This window comes from Salmo salar, chromosome ssa17 (assembly GCF_905237065.1).
Source record: "Salmo salar chromosome ssa17, Ssal_v3.1, whole genome shotgun sequence".
NCBI lineage: Eukaryota > Metazoa > Chordata > Actinopteri > Salmoniformes > Salmonidae > Salmo > Salmo salar.
The window spans coordinates 23,549,693-23,565,971 of record NC_059458.1 but is presented as its reverse complement, the minus strand read 5'-3'; the positions used below and the strand labels follow the sequence as shown (position 1 = coordinate 23,565,971).

At 44.9% G+C, this 16,279-nt stretch overlaps 2 protein-coding genes across 3 annotated transcripts; one reads left to right on the top strand and one right to left on the bottom strand.

Annotated features, from left to right (window-relative positions):
- Positions 1-2,794: 2,794 nt before the first annotated feature.
- LOC106575528 (protein FAM171B) lies at positions 2,795-11,310 on the top strand. Of its 2 annotated transcripts, XM_014152079.2 has the most exons (9): positions 2,795-3,264; positions 4,552-4,785; positions 5,655-5,747; positions 5,898-6,056; positions 6,500-6,670; positions 7,124-7,240; positions 7,416-7,484; positions 7,591-7,648; positions 7,820-11,310. In XM_014152079.2, exons 1-9 carry the CDS (start codon positions 3,054-3,056, stop codon positions 9,162-9,164), a joined length of 2,457 nt encoding a protein of 818 aa, XP_014007554.2. In that variant the 5' UTR covers positions 2,795-3,053; the 3' UTR covers positions 9,165-11,310. The 2 variants fall into 2 exon arrangements, with proteins under 2 accessions (XP_014007554.2, XP_045555033.1); XM_045699077.1 differs by lacking the exon at positions 7,591-7,648 and having other exon boundaries at positions 2,796-3,264; positions 7,416-7,539.
- Positions 11,311-11,312: 2 nt separating this feature from the next.
- LOC106575526 (P2Y purinoceptor 8) lies at positions 11,313-16,050 on the bottom strand. Its single transcript, XM_014152078.2, has 3 exons — positions 15,869-16,050; positions 12,566-12,903; positions 11,313-12,347 (listed from the first exon to the last, which is right to left on the bottom strand). Exons 2-3 carry the CDS (start codon positions 12,809-12,811, stop codon positions 11,526-11,528), a joined length of 1,068 nt encoding a protein of 355 aa, XP_014007553.1. The 5' UTR covers positions 12,812-12,903; positions 15,869-16,050; the 3' UTR covers positions 11,313-11,525.
- Between the last annotated feature and the right edge of the window lie 229 nt (positions 16,051-16,279).

Genomic DNA, 16,279 nt, shown 5'->3' with positions numbered 1-16,279 from the left:
TTATTCAGCACTGTGGTGAGACTGGGTTGTCAGTTATTCAGCACTGTGGTGAGACTGGGTTGTCAGTTATTCAGCACTGTGGTGACATCCGTATTGATCAACCCTTTATTTATCATCCAATACACAGTCTGTAACGACTCAGCCTCTGGCTTTCCAATAGAGGAAATAACAAGATACCACTATGGTATATTAAGGACTGGCACCTCTAGAACACACACACACACACACATATATACACACACACACACACATACAAAATCGTATTATTTTAACCAACCTCAAATGCAGTATGATACACCCAATGGTAAAACCAAACATGGTGGTGACCAGCATGACTTTAAGATGATTCATGACAGACAACTTCCATCTGTAACACTATGGGCTAAAGGTAATAATGGATCATGTGGGGTGCTTTTTCTTTATCAATATTCAGGTTACGTGCCTGTATCCATCGTCTAAACAGCCATTTAGATTCTCCGCAGCACAGATAAGAGGACACGTAGCGTTGGCCTCAGAGCCTGGGCCCAGTCTGGACTGCAGCAGGCCCACAGCAACCCATTAAAGCCAGTGGAGGGGAAAGCCATTCATCAGACCGATATAGAGGGGAGGTGAGGCAGAGGCAGCTTGGATTTGTTCAATGGGGATAAAGGCGTGGTTAGGAGTTAAGGGAGGGAGATTGTGGGTGGGGGGAGGGGGGACATGGGGAGAATATTGATGTGGTTGGTGACAGTCCTGGCTTTCTTTTGAGAGTGTCATGGTCGTACATCATGGACCATGAACCATGCACACACTATAGACCTACACAATGTTGCAGCATGTTGTACTGGAAAACCCTTTTTGAACTGATGTAAGTTCCTTTAACACTGTCATTTAGTCTAAAGGACCTGAACTGTATGAGCAAATCATTTTTGGTTTATAGTAGCCTAACATTTATAGTCCAATATATAGCCCATAAATATCATTGTCCTCACTGCTGAATGGGCTAAAAAAGTTCCAATGTCCCCAACAACAACAATATCAGCAACAGCAGAACTACCTTGATGCTATTTATCAAACAGGACCGTGTTTCCACATTAATGACAGAGTCCCTCTGTCTCTGCTATTCTATGCATTGTTTAGAAAATACAAATAGCCCCCCTGGATAGTCCATATCTGGAAGAAATGTATTTAATTTAATGTGTCCCATTCAAAGCAATTTGCAACTGGGAGAGAGGGACATCACAAACATGAATCACTGAGCCATTTGGAGAGGCTATTCATTTAACCCATCATACTTGTTTAACTGCCATCCGCTTCACTGATTAGGCTACTGTTGTGGACGGACATGACACTCCCTGGTTCTGTCGCAAATGGCACACTGTTGGCACCCTATTCCCTATTTAGTGCACTACATATGGGACCCTATGTGCCCTGGTCAAAAGTAGTGCACTATATAGGGAACAGGGCGCCATTTGGGACACAATCCCTCAATCAGAAGAGGAAGTCAGCACACTGGGAGAGATTCTAAAAGGAGAAGAGACTGTGATTTTGTGGATGTTTATCCAGTCTACCTCCCTCTGGTGGGCTGTCTCCTTAAGATGGAAGGTAGCCTAGCAGTTAAGAGTGCTGGGCCAATAACTGAAAAGCCGCTGATTTGAATCCCCGAGCCGACTAGGGAGGAAGTCTATCGATGTGCCCTTGAGCAAGGCACTTAAACCGAATTGCTCCTGTAATTCGCTCTGGATAAGATCATCTGGTAAATGACAACAACAACAAAGCAACACACAGAATATTAGAATAGACTTCTTTAAATGTTAACTGGTTCCATATATGAGGAGAGGGTGACATTGGCCATAGTTCTGACCACTGATTGAGATGGTCTCACTTTTTCTAGGCCTACTAGTTGCACAGAGCTTATGACTTACGTTCAAAGATTCCACAGCCATATAGACAACCAATAGAAATATCAATTTTTGAAAAAGAAAAGATTCCAGTGTGGCTTTTTCTCGTTGAGCTTGACCCTGCTCTGTTGTGAAGATAGATATGGAACTCAAGTTCAACCATCTTGCTTGCCTCAGTGTTGGGAAACGATACAATGTCGCCACTTAGTGGTCAATTCTTCAACTGTCACCAGGCTAAGCCAAGAGCGTTAACCTGTATTTATCTTTCTAGAATTTATAAGTGGTGCTTCAAATAAAATATGAATGGCCCCTTTCGATATCCCCCACAGATATGAACACATTTGTTTTCTTAGACTCAGTTCTGAGAAAAGGCATCAAAAAATGAAGGACCTAGGCTATTTTTGTTGACTAGGCAAGTCAGTTAAGAACAAATGCTTATTTACAATGATGGCCTACACCGGCCAAACCCGGACAACACTAGGCCAATTGTGCACAGTTCTATGGGACTCCCAATCACGGCCGGTAGTGATACAGCCTGGAATTGAACCAGGGTGTTTGTAGCGACTAGACCGCTGCGTCACTCGGGAGCCCCTACTCCATTGTTTAGGGATATGTTTTTCCTCGTAAAATAACTTTCTATACAATGTAGGTTAGGCTATATCTTCAAATAATATTGTTTTAAAGTAATGTTGCAGTCATGGAAAGTCATTCCATGAGCAATAGAGACATTACATATAAATATTCTGCTATTTGCATGTGAAAATGTCATGGGATGTATTTGCTCTATTTAAATTGTTCCGCTCGTTGGGCACTATTTGATTGTGCACATCTGACAGAGTGTGGCTTTAATTGGCATCAATTTCTAACATGTGTAGGCTACCATATTTTTGTTTACGTACAAAAATACATTTCCGACAGAGGGCATTGTAGAGTTTTATCTATGATGTAACAGCACCATCTCCGGTCTCTGTTGTTGTACGCCCCGAAAACACAGCATCAGCACCAGCGCGCCAACACCACCAGCCTGCCTGCTTTCTGTGCATACTTAGGTTACCTGCCTCCGTTCCACCATGAGGTTTCCATGACAAAGAAAGCGGCGCGACTAGGCCTCCATTCCTCCTTCTCTGTCTCATTTCGCGCAGTTATGTCTTTGGTTCGCGGCTCCCTCTCGCCATGCCTGCGGACCGCCTGTACCTGCTTTTCTCGCTGGTTGTGATCTCCTGCGGGGATGGTGTCGTAAGGGCGGCGCCGGAGGGTGGTGTCCTCCGCGGCCAACCCACGCTGCTGGCCGCGGAGGACAATGCCATCGCCACTGTCCCAGACGGATCCATCACCGGCCAGACGGCCCTTTATCAGGTTCAGACTCCGTCTGCCTTAACACCAGGTACAGGACATGTTTGCGGTATATTTGGGTTGGGCTGCTGGTTTGAGGGCCTGTCCAGCATGTTAAAATGGTGGGGAGAAAATGTTCAGTGTGGAGAGAATAAAACATTGGGCATGATAACGGAACTGATAATAATTTCTCATTGATAATATCATATAGGACGATATAGGATGATGATATTAACCTATATGATATTTTGTGTATTTATCTCACTCAACATAGGCTACAACAATAATACATGCAAATGCCTCGCACAAATACAATGATGTTTTAAAACAATGTACACAATGATTGAACTGTTATCAGTAAACCTGTGCACACCGGTTTTACCAACATTGTCCTCACGTGTTGTAGAGCATCCTACACATTCAATATAAATCTTCCTAAGATTTATGAATTTCACTGCAATCTAATAGTCTGTCCCCTCGACTGCTCCCCTGGCAGCTAATCGGATTTAGTGTTATGATTTCATTTGAAGGTTTTCGAGATTAGGGGATTATCAGTATGGCCAGTGTGAAACTGTGCTTGTAATGATCAGGGTTTTAATCCTTTAGCACGCTCACACCATATCTTTTTCACCATTGCCTTGCTTCAGAAGTCCTTTATTTAATTGACTAAGCCTCATCATATTAGTTAGAGTTATTATCATGAGTAACTATGATTAGATTAGTTTAGTAAACAGATTGTAGTCTATAAATAGGCTACATTTGCTCATTGTTGCTGTTGTGAAGCAGTTTTGTCGGGATGGCCTTGTATGCTAAATAGTGCCTGGCCTATAGCGTCAGTGTTTGTGTGTGTGTGTGTGTGTTGTAGGGGAGGGAACGTAGTCTGACACTGCACAATGCCTCTCACAGATGCTACAGCACTTTGATCTATTTTTCATTACCTCTCACAGATTCAGCTCTCATCACATTTTCATGTGCAGTTAAAGGTTCCTGAGATAATTCATAGAGCTGCCACTGAATCTGAGGAGAGACTGTTTAAATGGGATCCCTGCATTCACAAAGCCACCCACCGGCATACACCTTCAGATAAACCTTCGAAAACACCTTTAAATGCACCTCCTTGGTCTTTTAGTGTAGTCTTGTCTCTTTGTATGTGGCTTTGTAAATGAGTTGTTCCACCACACAGGTTGTGTTCTGCACTGGTACATTCTATGATCATACATTAGTGTTCTGCAATTCTAGTGTAGAAAATCAGCCATACAAACAAAGGTTTAATATTACTTTGTCATTGCAATACACAAACAGCCTTACTTCCTGCGTCTCACTTCCTGTGTCTCCCCAGAGCCGCCCTTTGCCCTGAGGGTCCTGGTGAAGGATCAGGTGACCCGGCGGCGCCTGGGCGGGGCCCAGGTGGAGGTGTTTGTCAACCACACCCTGAGTAGCCAGGCCCTGACTGGGGAGAGGGGAGAGGTGCTGCTCAGGGTCCCCTACAGCCTGGGCCTCAGCCTCACCATTGTAGCTAGCATGGAGGGATATGTCCTCACCCCGCTGCCCTGGAGGACCACCAAGAGACCCAGTGAGTAGCATTGTGACAGTCTGGCCCCACCTGGAGGAGTTCCTGAGAAGCGCCCAACCAGCTGGGTGTCGGGTGTGGCTAAATTCTAGAGTTTAAACTGGGATAGTTCACCCAAGCTACTAAATGATATAGCTGTTTGTTTCCTTTCCTTTAAAGCATTGATTTGACACAATGAGCAAAATAAGGTGTTCACCTACTGTGTCACATAGCACATTAGCATCAGTGTTTGTTTTTGCGTTGGAGCAAAGCACAATTTAATGCTGTACACTACATTAATTGTATTGATTTCTTACTCTCAGAAGCAGGATGCACTCACTATGTATTGCACGTGAAGCCAGCGAGTCTGAGGCAAGCGTTTTGTGCTGAAATGTAATACCATAATGCCATGTCATATCTAGTGTCAGCTAATTGCAGCTGTATTGAATAAAATGTTAAGGGGACTTTGACCACCATTTTGACATGCTGTATTTAGTAAGAGGAGACTGCTGCTCTCTCTCTCTCTCTCTCTCTCTCTCTGTCTCTCTCTGTCTCTCTCTGTCTCTCTCTCTCTCTCTGTCTCTCTGACTTGAATAAGGCAGAGCAAAGGAGAGAAAGAAAAAGAGAGAACAGAGAAAGAACAGAGAAAGAACTGAGAGAGAGGTGACTGGTGGTACAAGCTATGCTCTGCATCATCTAAAGCCATCTCCCTTCTCTCTAATCTTACACGCAGGACCATAAAAAGCCCTTTTGAATGACGCCATCTACTGGTGGCTTTGTAGAAGTACAGGAACATGACACACTACAAAGGGACCCTTTTGAAGGGTGCATCTCAATAGTGTTATGATTTCCTGATTGGAATGTCACCTGACCTGACCTCATGTGTGTTACAGTATTCTCCTCAGTGACCTTATCGCTGCTCCCTCAAAACCAAGGCAACATCTGGCTGTTTGACGACTCCGTGCTCATCACTGGGAAGTTACCTGGTATGTGCACGCATCTGGAAACTGTCACTTGAACGTAACCCTAAATGTGATGCGACATCTTACTCTTTAAACAATTTTAGTCTACTGTGGCAGAAGTGCTTTGGTAGAGGGAATTAACTCCATCTTGTCCTTTTGTTCTTATTTTCACAGTTATCTCCTACCAGCCCAGCGTTCAGTTCCCCAAGAGTCACATGATGCTCTCAGACGGCAGAAACACCTCCACAGTGATGGCCTACCTGACCGTGCCACAGCGCCACCTAGGCAAGGACTGTGTCAACTGCACCCCAGGCATCATTCACAACAAGTCAGGTGGGCTCAGCAAATCGAATACATGCAGTGCACCAACAAATGGAATTGAGAGGTATTGATACATGAAAGTAAGCATTGAACACTTCCAAGATTGAGGAATACTTCAAGATTCTGAGCTGAAGTAGCCCTCGGAAAACTATTCATTTGCTGAAAACTATTCCTCTTTAACGTTGGAGTGTTTGTAGAGCCTGCGTATTTTTAAACGTTGGACATGTTGTAATTCTCTCCCGTGTGTTTGTATGTCACAGGAGGTTGGTGGCAATTTAATTGGGGAGGACAGGCTCGTGGTAATGGCTGGAGCGGAATTAGTGGAATGGTATCAAATACATCAAACACTTGGTTTTCATGGTTTCCATGTGTTTGATGCCATTCCATTTGCTCCCTTCCAGACATTATTATGAGCCGTCCTCCCCTCAGCAGCCTCCACTGTTGTATGTGTTCAGTGTTCAGGAGTGTTGAGTTGCGGGCGATGGCAGCGGTCAGCACTCTGCTGTACTCTGGTGGTCAGGAGGTCCAGGTGAAAGGCCCCATCCAGATCTCCCTGCCCCTGGCACACACCACCAACCTGAGGCCCTCGGACACCCTCCCTGCCTGGGACTTCAACACCAAGACAGGTGGGGAATATAGCTACTAGAGAAGTTTGTGGTCATACGCACATCCTTAAAAACATACAGTAGGTGCTGGGTTAATAAAGAATACTTGTAAAGAACAGGAAAGCCAGCACACTGTTTATGTTCCCAATTCACCTCTTTATTGACAATGTTTCGATCCAAACTGGATCTTCGTCTGGTCAAAACGAAGATGAAGATCCGGTTTGGATCGAAACGTTGTCAATAAATGGGTGAGAATTGGGAGCATAAACAGTGTGCTGGCTTTCCTGTTCTTTACGAATATAGCTATTAGCGCAACAGGACTAGGACTGGAACTCAACCTACCTTAGCAACTTGTTCAAAGGCTTTGTTTACAAAATACTTCCTGTGTTCACTTACTTTGTGGAACTGGAAGTATCTGCCTGTGTCTTCTAAGTTTTACTTCATACATTTTCCTCACAATGTTTCGTCCTCCAGGTGCGTGGGAGAACCAGGGTCTGGGGATAGTGAAGATGGTTGGAGATCATCTGGTCTGGACCTACATTGCTTCTCACCTGGGTTACTGGATCGCTGCACCCCTACCCTCCTCCAACGGTATAATGATTGTAACGGTCCAAAATGAAGTTTTCATGAATTGAATGTTACAAATGAACTAAATGATGGAGTCTCACTCTCAGTATTGTCTTCAAACATGTCTTACTATCCTGGAGAACATATTGACCACGATCAACATAATATAATCAACTCATCTCTGTCTGTACCTGTCTAGGTTATATGGGCCATGCCAGCTCAATGGAATTCCTCTCCTACCACACCTACCTGCTCATAGGAATACTGGGTGGGACTCTGGTTATAGTCTTGGGGTTTCTGGCTGTGCTGCTGTGTCAATGTGGGTAAGAGACCAACCTAATTAACTAACGTTACTGATCGTGTGTCAACTGCAGCTGGATATATCACAGATGGGGGCGTGTGGGGCGAAGGGGGTTGTCCAAAATATTTACAGTAAGTTATACAATTTAAAACATTTGAATGGCCAGGATTGTTCTACTAATTGTTGACACAAATGCTGATTATATGAAGTTAAACGTACACATAACAAAGATCCCCCAAAAGACCCACTGTGTATTGACTACCTTCTCTGCTCCTCAATCAATCCGCTGTGTTGACTGTCAGAGATTCAGGTTCCGCTCGTGGACCGAGGAGGAGGAGGAGAGCACGGTTCTCTAAGCTGTCCGCTCTGAAGAAGGACCAGACCACCTCCACCCACATGGAGGAGGGCCATGCCATGATGTCCTTCCACCCCGGAGACAGAGCCCACGGCCTGGCCTCGCGCAGCGTCCAGTGTGACCCCTCCACCCCCAGGCACAACAAAGCCAACTACAACATCTATGTGGAAGACCCCGGGCGTGGGTCCGCCGCCCTCCTGTATGAAAATGTGGGGAGTGGGGCCAAGGGACCCCAGGCATCACACCACTACGTCAACAGTGAGGAGGTGGCCAGGCTGAGGGAGAGGTCCAGAGAGGAGCAGAATAGAGCCCACCTGGGTGGAGGTGTTCAGCTGCTCCACCTTTACAACCAGCCTGTGGCCATCCTCCAGGCCCCGGAGCGCTTCAGCAGCCAGGGTGGGGAACAGCAAGGATCAGGCTGCAAGTCGGCCACCTTCCCCCGCAACGGAGGAGCCTATGACACCCACACCCACTCTGAGCAGGGCGGTCAGGACAGCTACACCCAGACCCTCCCTAAGAACCCCCACCATGCCCAGGGAGCCAACCCCCAGCAGGGCAGCCAGGACCAGCCCCAGGCCCTGGAGACCACTCCCCAAGGCCCAGCCTCTAATCCTGGTGCGTGGGGCCGTTACAGCAGCCTCCCGGAGTCCTCCGTTTCCGTCCCCGGTACTCTGAACGAGGCGGCTGGAATGAGGGCATTCAGCAGTGGGATGGGGGGCCCCAGTGAACTTCAGGGGATATCAGAGCGTACACTCCTGGAGCTGACCCGAGGTAAGGCCTCGTCGCCTCACCCCAGGGCCTGGTTCGTCTCCCTGGATGGGAAACCAGCCGCCTCGGTCCGCCACTCCATCATAGAGCTCCAGGGACGCCACCCACGGCCCCCCAGCAGCAACGACACCAGCCTGGACTCTGGCGTGGACATGAATGAGCCCCAGCAGAGTGTGAGGGAGGTGGAGCGAGAGAGGCCTTCCATCCGGGGCTCGTTCCCCCACCACAGCAGAGGGCGCTACAGCGAGGAGCAGGACCTGAGCAGCAGCGAGAGCGGCACCACTGCCACCTGCACCCCTGAAGACCCCTCCCTGAGGAACATTCTGGACGGGAGCAGCGGGGCCATTCCCAATATCCCGGAGGAGCGGGACGGGATGGACACGTCCAGTGCACAGGAGGACAGTGAGTCGAGGGGGACACCGCCCCCACGCAGGCTGAGGAAGGTGAGGGAGAAGGGGAGGGCCGAGAAGAGAAGCGCCAGGCACCATGTCAGAGAAGAGAGGCCTCTGGTCAAACGGAGCTAAGGCACTGCTCACCAGAGATGGACTGGGATAGAACTTATTTCATTACCAGTCAATTCTGGAAGTGTATTGACATTATTGGCATTCAGTAGTTAATGGGCTTTTTTCATGTCCAGTTGCATGATCAGTGCTTCTTCCTTAATTGGCTGTGATGGTTACAGAAACGTTGAATCTGTCAAGAAGGGATTGAGTTTATTATTTTCCTATAGGAGTCGTACATTGGCAGACGGCTGAGACAATGTACGGCGATGTTAGAGCGTTTTCTGTGGTTTGATGGATGTGTATGCTCCAGTCCTTCTAAAAGGAATAGTTAGATTGATGCTAGTGCGACACAGCAGTAGTATGGCTTCAGATCGTCTCATTCCTGGCATCTGCATCAAAGAAGATGCGTTCTTTACGCTGCCTGCGATGAGGAATTAGAGCTACTGTATAGAGAGATAATGAAGGGTAATTAGAGAGGATAGAGGGCTGTATTGGGCTGAGCCGATGAGATCTGGCAGCAGAGACGGACAGTGATACAGTCCTCCTGTACAGAACACTGACACTTACCCACCGTGATTGCCTGCCTTTAAAGGAAATCAATATTAACACCATTGCCTGCTCTGCTCACAGTGTTTAAGACTGGCTGTACCCAGCCATCTGTCTATCGCTCTGTTTATAAACTAGACACTGATTCACAGCTGTCACTTTTAGAGGTCATCTTTACACCTCTATTAAGGGGAAAATACCATATTTCTTTGAGAATGCATGAAAGGTAAAAAGTAAAATGTTGTGTATGAAAAAGAGGAAAGTATGTGTATTTGACTTGTAGTGTGAAGACAATGGAAAGGATGTCTCTTCTTAGGGACATTAAGTCTGAGGGATACTAATCCAGTCATGTATTACTTTAACGTATTCTTCTTCAAATAGTTACTGTTGATGTTCAATGATTCCTGTTCCACGAGCAGATTTTACACAACACAGCTCTGTTCTTACATACAGATGGAGTATGGGGAGGTGTTCAGTTTAAAAAGCACAGAACACTTTCATTTGCCTGTTTGTGATGCATTGGAGCACAATTGGGAACGATACACATAGTATAATTTGATTGGTTAGAACCCACTGCAATGAGAACGTAATAAGCGTAACATAAAACACTCAAATAAATGAAAGCACTCAAATTTATGTTGCTTTTTTTGTTGTTGTAAAAAGTGAGGTGGTATTTCAAATTAACACAAACTATATTACTGTGATGGACTGATACATTTGGAGAAGCACACAATCTCCTCCTGAAAATGATCTGACAAGCGATATCAGTCGTCCTGCTGCTAAGTTTGAAACATCATTCATATTTTGCCCATATTTAGTCTTCCTCATGGTGTGACATCACACAAGCCAGTCCTTCAGTGTGTATGAAGATAAATACTGTACATGAATAGCTTTATTTGGTATGTACATACTCAAGCATATGATCTAGTATGTGTGATAGTGTATTTTTATGTATGTATGCATACATCATCCTATCCTTTCTCAGCAACTGCGAAGAAAAATGTTCTGAGAGAATGCTTCTCAGAGTGAAGAAGAAAGATACGCTTTTTTGAGCCATCATCACTATTCATAAACCCAAGCTTTAGTGTATGTGCTTCACTTCGGAGGTTTGTTACATTATTGTATGTTCGCTTTGGTGCGATGAATAGGTTCAAATGTGATCTGGAGTGTAAAAAGCTTGACGACGTAGCAACTTGTACCTTCTAAATGTAGCAGCGCAAGTTATACACCTGACGAATGCAGTGATGATTTATGAAGCTTAAAATGATTGAATGCTGAACATTTTGTTGTTGTCGCCACTGATGAAGGTTATGAAAAACAAGCTGTTTCAACCGTTGGAGAATTGTATAAAGTATAGTATGTAATAATATTACTCAGAGACGAAACAGACCCCACTGGCCCATTCTTTTCAAAGTGGCCTTCACTGAATGTATTTCCTTGTATTTATTTCATTGTAATGTAGTGTATTTCTACTGTCCGTATTCATTTAACATTAACTGGCATTCGGGCTTTTGAAACGGGCATTTCTTGTGTTGATTACGTCAGTATGTTACAGTAGTGTGATTAGTCTGCCTTTTTGTGCACTTATCAATGCCTAAGTAATAAACTCACTTGATACCAAGATGATGCATGTCTAAGATTTATTCAATAATGAATGTCAACGGAATGAAGTCAGAATAACTATAAAAATTTGCATTGACAACAATTGCATAAACAGCTTTATAATGAAGACCGCACAGGGTCTGTCCATAAAATAACAAAATAGATTTTGGGGTATTTACAGTTTGGGTCATTTGCTATGGCATCTGCATACTTTGTCCATTCCAGCATGACTATCTAGTGATCAACTACGGCCTCGTAGTGGCCCTTAGATTCCCTAGGCTCCCCAGTCATGGACACCAGCTCAGAGGTCCCAAGCTCCTCCCCCTCTCCCAGTGGGACACACCGCCCCAGCAGCCTCCTCAGAGCCAGCCGGAACTCCCTCGACGCAAAGTAGTACACAAACGGGTCAAAGCAGCAGTTGAGGCTGTTGATGCTCAGCGCGAGTTTATAGTATCTGTACAGGCTCTTGCCCTGGGAGTGGAAGACTACGTGCAGGCCATGAAGGGTGATGGTTGGTAGGTAACACACCACAAAGCACAGGGTTGCCAAGGCGACTGTGGTCTGAGCCCGTCGCCTTGACAACACCTCCCTCTTACCGTCACTGCCTTCAGCTGCCGTCGGCAACGACCTGTGCAGGCCTCTCGCCACGGCAACGTAACAGCTGACCAGGACGGCTAACGGCAACACGTAGAACATCAGCAGAACCACTAGGAAGTAGAGATAGGCTAGTGATTGGTGAAGGAACAGTTTACGCGGAAGCACGTCGAAGCAGGTCGTGATGTTTAGCTCGACGACCCGGAGGGTGAGGTCACTGCGGAGCAAGGGCGTCTCAGTAATCAGAACAAATGCCCAGATGAGGACGCAGGCGATGGCGGCTTTCCGGGCGGTGCGCCAGTGTTTGGTGCGTAGCGGGCGTACGACACCGCAGTAGCGCTCGAGCGCGATGGCACAGGTGGTGAGGACGGAGCAATGCATGTTGCAGTTGAGGGCTGTGGTGGTGAGGCCACAGAGGGTAGCGCCCCATGGCCAGTCATTACCCCACAGGTGGTACAACACCTGAGAGAGAGAGAGAAAGAGAGGGAGAGAGACGGGCTTAGTGGTCATCAAATATTAGTTATGTCCAACTAGAAGGGAAAAGTTTATGGAGAAACGTAGTGACATGTGACAGCAATAACAGTGCAGATTAGTTGTAACCGGTGCCAGATTGTCAGAGACAACCTTGTACATGGCACTTATGACTGTGCTGTGTGTTACCTGTAGTGGCAGTGACTCACCTGTAGGGGCAGGAAGGCGCTGTAGAGCAGGTCTGCCAGCGACAAGTTGATGGCAAACACAGACGTGGGAGTATGGCGTTTGTAATGGACGTTCAGCAGCGCTACCAGAGACAGCAGGTTGCAGGGGGTACTGCACACAAACACAGACAGGTAAATAACAGGCACAGCCACGGTCATCACAGGACTGACCAGCATCTCCAGGGTGGCGTTGTTGACCCCTCTGGCCACCGCTACTGAGGTGTTCATTGTGACTGACCACAACAGTAACTTGACCACAGCAACAGGGGGAGTTGACCAGGGTGACCGGTCCTGTCACTTAGGTTGGGGTACAAGCATTACTGGGAATGATAAGGGAAGAAAAGAGAGTGTTATACATTTCTTTTGAATACACCAAAACCACACTATGTTAGAGGAAGTGAAAGATATTGGTTAGGTAACGAGATAGTAGTGTTGTTGAATGCAGAAACAGTGTGATGCTAATTCATCCATGTGAAAGACGAACAATGTCTTCTCCTCACACTATACTAACGTTAATGTAGTTTAACTATTCACACTGTGACTAAAACTGGAGAAAGCCCCTGATGTTCCTTTTAAGGGGTGAAGTTATTGTAACGCTCACATGGGACTTTCCATCATGCCTATTTCACACCTGTGTAAGTGGAAATACAAATTGGAACAGGAAATGTACTGTCATAAACAGCTTGAAGTGAAGTTAGTTACTTTTTCCTATTGACATATTATTTGTATTTTGCATTCATGCCTTCTACATGCTATTGACCTATTGCTCATTACAGGGTTTCCAAAACTCGCTCTAGGGGGCCGTGTAGTTTTTGCACTACACAGCTGATTAAAATAATCAAAGCTTGATGATTAATTGGTTATTTGAATCAGATGTGTAGTGCTAGGCAAAAAAATCTATGTGCACCCAGGGGGCCAGGAACAAGTTTGGGAATCCCTGATCTAGTACAGGGGCTCTCCAACCCTGTTCTTGGAGAACAACCCTCAAAAGGTTTTCACTCCAACCCCATTTGTAACTAAACTGATTTAGTTTATCAACTAGCTAATTATTATAATCAGGTGCGCTAGATTAGGGTTGGAGTGAAAACCTACAAGACGGTAGCTCTTCAGGAACAGGGTTGGAGTGAAAACCTACAAGACAGTAGCTCTTCAGGAACAGGGTTGGAGTGAAAACCTACAAGACGGTAGCTCTTCAGGAACAGGGTTGGAGTGAAAACCTACAAGACGGTAGCTCTTCAGGAACAGGGTTGGAGTGAAAACCTACAAGACGGTAGCTCTTCAGGAACAGGGTTGGAGTGAAAACCTACAAGACGGTAGCTCTTCAGGAACAGGGTTGGAGTGAAAACCTACAAGACGGTAGCTCTCCAGGAACAGGGTTGGAGTGAAAACCTACAAGACGGTAGCTCTTCAGGAACAGGGTTGGAGTGAAAACCTACAAGACGGTAGCTCTCCAGGAACAGGGTTGGAGTGAAAACCTACAGGAGAGTAGCTCTCCAGTAACAGGGTTGGACTAAAAACCTACAGGATGGTAGCTCTACAGAAACCTGGTGGGAGAGAAAACCAACAGGACGGTAGCTCTCCAGTAACAGGGTTTTAGAGACCAGATCTACAGTACCAGTCAAAGGTTTCGACAGACCTAGTCTTTCAAGGGTTTTTCTTTATTTTTACTATTTTCTACATTGTAGAATAATAGTGAAGACATCAAAAATATGTAATAACAGATATGGAATCATGTAGTAACCAGAAAAGTGTGAAACAAATGTTATATATGAGATTCTTCAAAGTAGCCATCCTTTGCCTTGATGACAGCTTTGCACACTCTTGGCATTCTCTCGACCAGCTTCTTGAAGTAGTCACCTGGAATGCATTTAAATTAACAGGTGTGCCTTGTTAAATGTTAATTTGTGAAATTTCTTTCCTTCTTAATGCATTTGAGCCAATCAGTTGTGGTAGGGGTGGTAAACAGAATATAGCCCTGTTTGGTAAAAGACCAAGTCCATATTATGACAAGAACAGCTCAAATAAGCAAAGAGAAACGACAGTCCATCATTACTTTAAGACATGAAGGTCAGCCAATGCAGAACATTTCAAGAACTTTGAAAGTTTCTTAAAGTGCAGTCGCAAAAACCATCAAGCGCTGTGATGAAACTGGCTCTCATGAGGACCGCCACAGGAAAGGAAGACCCAGAGGATAAGTTTATTGGAGTTAACTGCACCTCAGATTGCAGCCCAAATAAATGCTTCAGAGTTCAAGTATCTAAATCAACTTTTTTTGTTGTTGTCATATGCACAGGGTGCAGTGTTTCGCTACACCTGCAATAACATCTGCTAAACACGTGTATGGTGTTTAGAGAGAGAATGCTAACAGTGTGCAAAGCTGTCATCAAGGCAAAGGGTGGCTACTTTGAACAGTCTAAAATATCACATACATTTTTATTTGTTTAACACTTTTTTTGGTTACTAAATTATTCCATATGTGCTATTTCATAGTTTTGATGTCTTCACTATTATTCTACAATGTAGAAAATAGCAAAAAAAAATACAATTTAAATAAAACTTGAATGAGTAGGTGTCCAAACTTTTGACTGATACTGTAGTATTTTACTTTTTAGAACATTTTTTGATTGTTGAGGAAGCTTGCTGATAAGAATTTGCACCATTCTCGCTGCACCCTGTGCATATGTCAACAACAAAAAAACGTTGATTTAATTTGATCGCTTGAAGTAGGTGGAGCTGTGAAGCAGCATTGTGAAGTTTATGAATTGTTAGATGAAACCTCCTTCTGATTTTTTTTTTTTGGTCCATGATAATCTCACCATGTAGGCTATACATGCTCTCTAGACCACAGCGCTATCTGCGCCCTGCTTGCTGTTGGATAGAGCGCATGTGCCTATAGCAGAGCGGGCACACTCGCTATATAAGACAAACAATTGTGTGAGAAGCCCGCCAGTAGAGTTAAAAATGTGATGGAAACCCATTTAACTTGTATTTTTTATTCGGTACATGGGAATTTAACCGCAAATTGTATTTTTATGTGCACCACGTCATGACGCGCAGCCTTTTATCTGCAACAAGTCAATTTGGTTTTTATGCGCAGTTTCGAATATTCGCCTGAAAATCTGTCGCAAATCGGATGGAAAACTAGCTAGTATCACTGATTTAACAACCATAGAAATAAAACTGTGACCAATATTTAAAAATAACACTTACAGCTAACATCTCCATGGAAGAACATTGATTTGTAAAATCTAAACTGATTAATGAAATGTATTGCTGGTGACTTACCTTTATGCACATGTGATGCGCACTGTCATTGCTGCTACATTCAAGTGTATAATCAGCAATACCACACAGGAAATGTGGTAGGAATAATTTGTTCTGTGTCTTGCCCAATGCCGTTAGTTCGCTATACAAGGGTGCATGCTGTTGACACGTGTGGTGAAAAGGCACTATCTGTGTCACTGCAAAGGAAAATACTGTAGCTGAACACAACCGTTGGTGGAGACAGAAAGGAAACCACCTACTGTACCTTTACTCCCCTGTTCTTAAATGAAATACACATCTTACTACTATGCAAAAGTAGTTTCCTCTCATATCACCAATCTAGTACTGTTCAATACAAAATATGTACTGAACAAAAATATATTTGCAACATGCAACAATTTCAAAGATTTTACTGAGTTACAGTTCATATAA

Excerpts from the sequence above, each read along its gene's own strand:
- LOC106575528 (XM_014152079.2), top strand. The coding sequence starts at position 3,054 with ATGCCTGCGGACCGCCTGTACCTGCTTTTCTCGCTGGTTGTGATCTCC. Across the intron at positions 6,671-7,123 it reads GGACTTCAACACCAAGACAG|GTGCGTGGGAGAACCAGGGT; the intron begins GTGGGGAATATA and ends TTCGTCCTCCAG. Across the intron at positions 7,241-7,415 it reads ACCCCTACCCTCCTCCAACG|GTTATATGGGCCATGCCAGC; the intron begins GTATAATGATTG and ends GTACCTGTCTAG.
- LOC106575526 (XM_014152078.2), bottom strand. The coding sequence starts at position 12,811 with ATGAACACCTCAGTAGCGGTGGCCAGAGGGGTCAACAACGCCACCCTG. Across the intron at positions 12,348-12,565 it reads GCGCCTTCCTGCCCCTACAG|GTGTTGTACCACCTGTGGGG; the intron begins GTGAGTCACTGC and ends TCTCTCTCTCAG.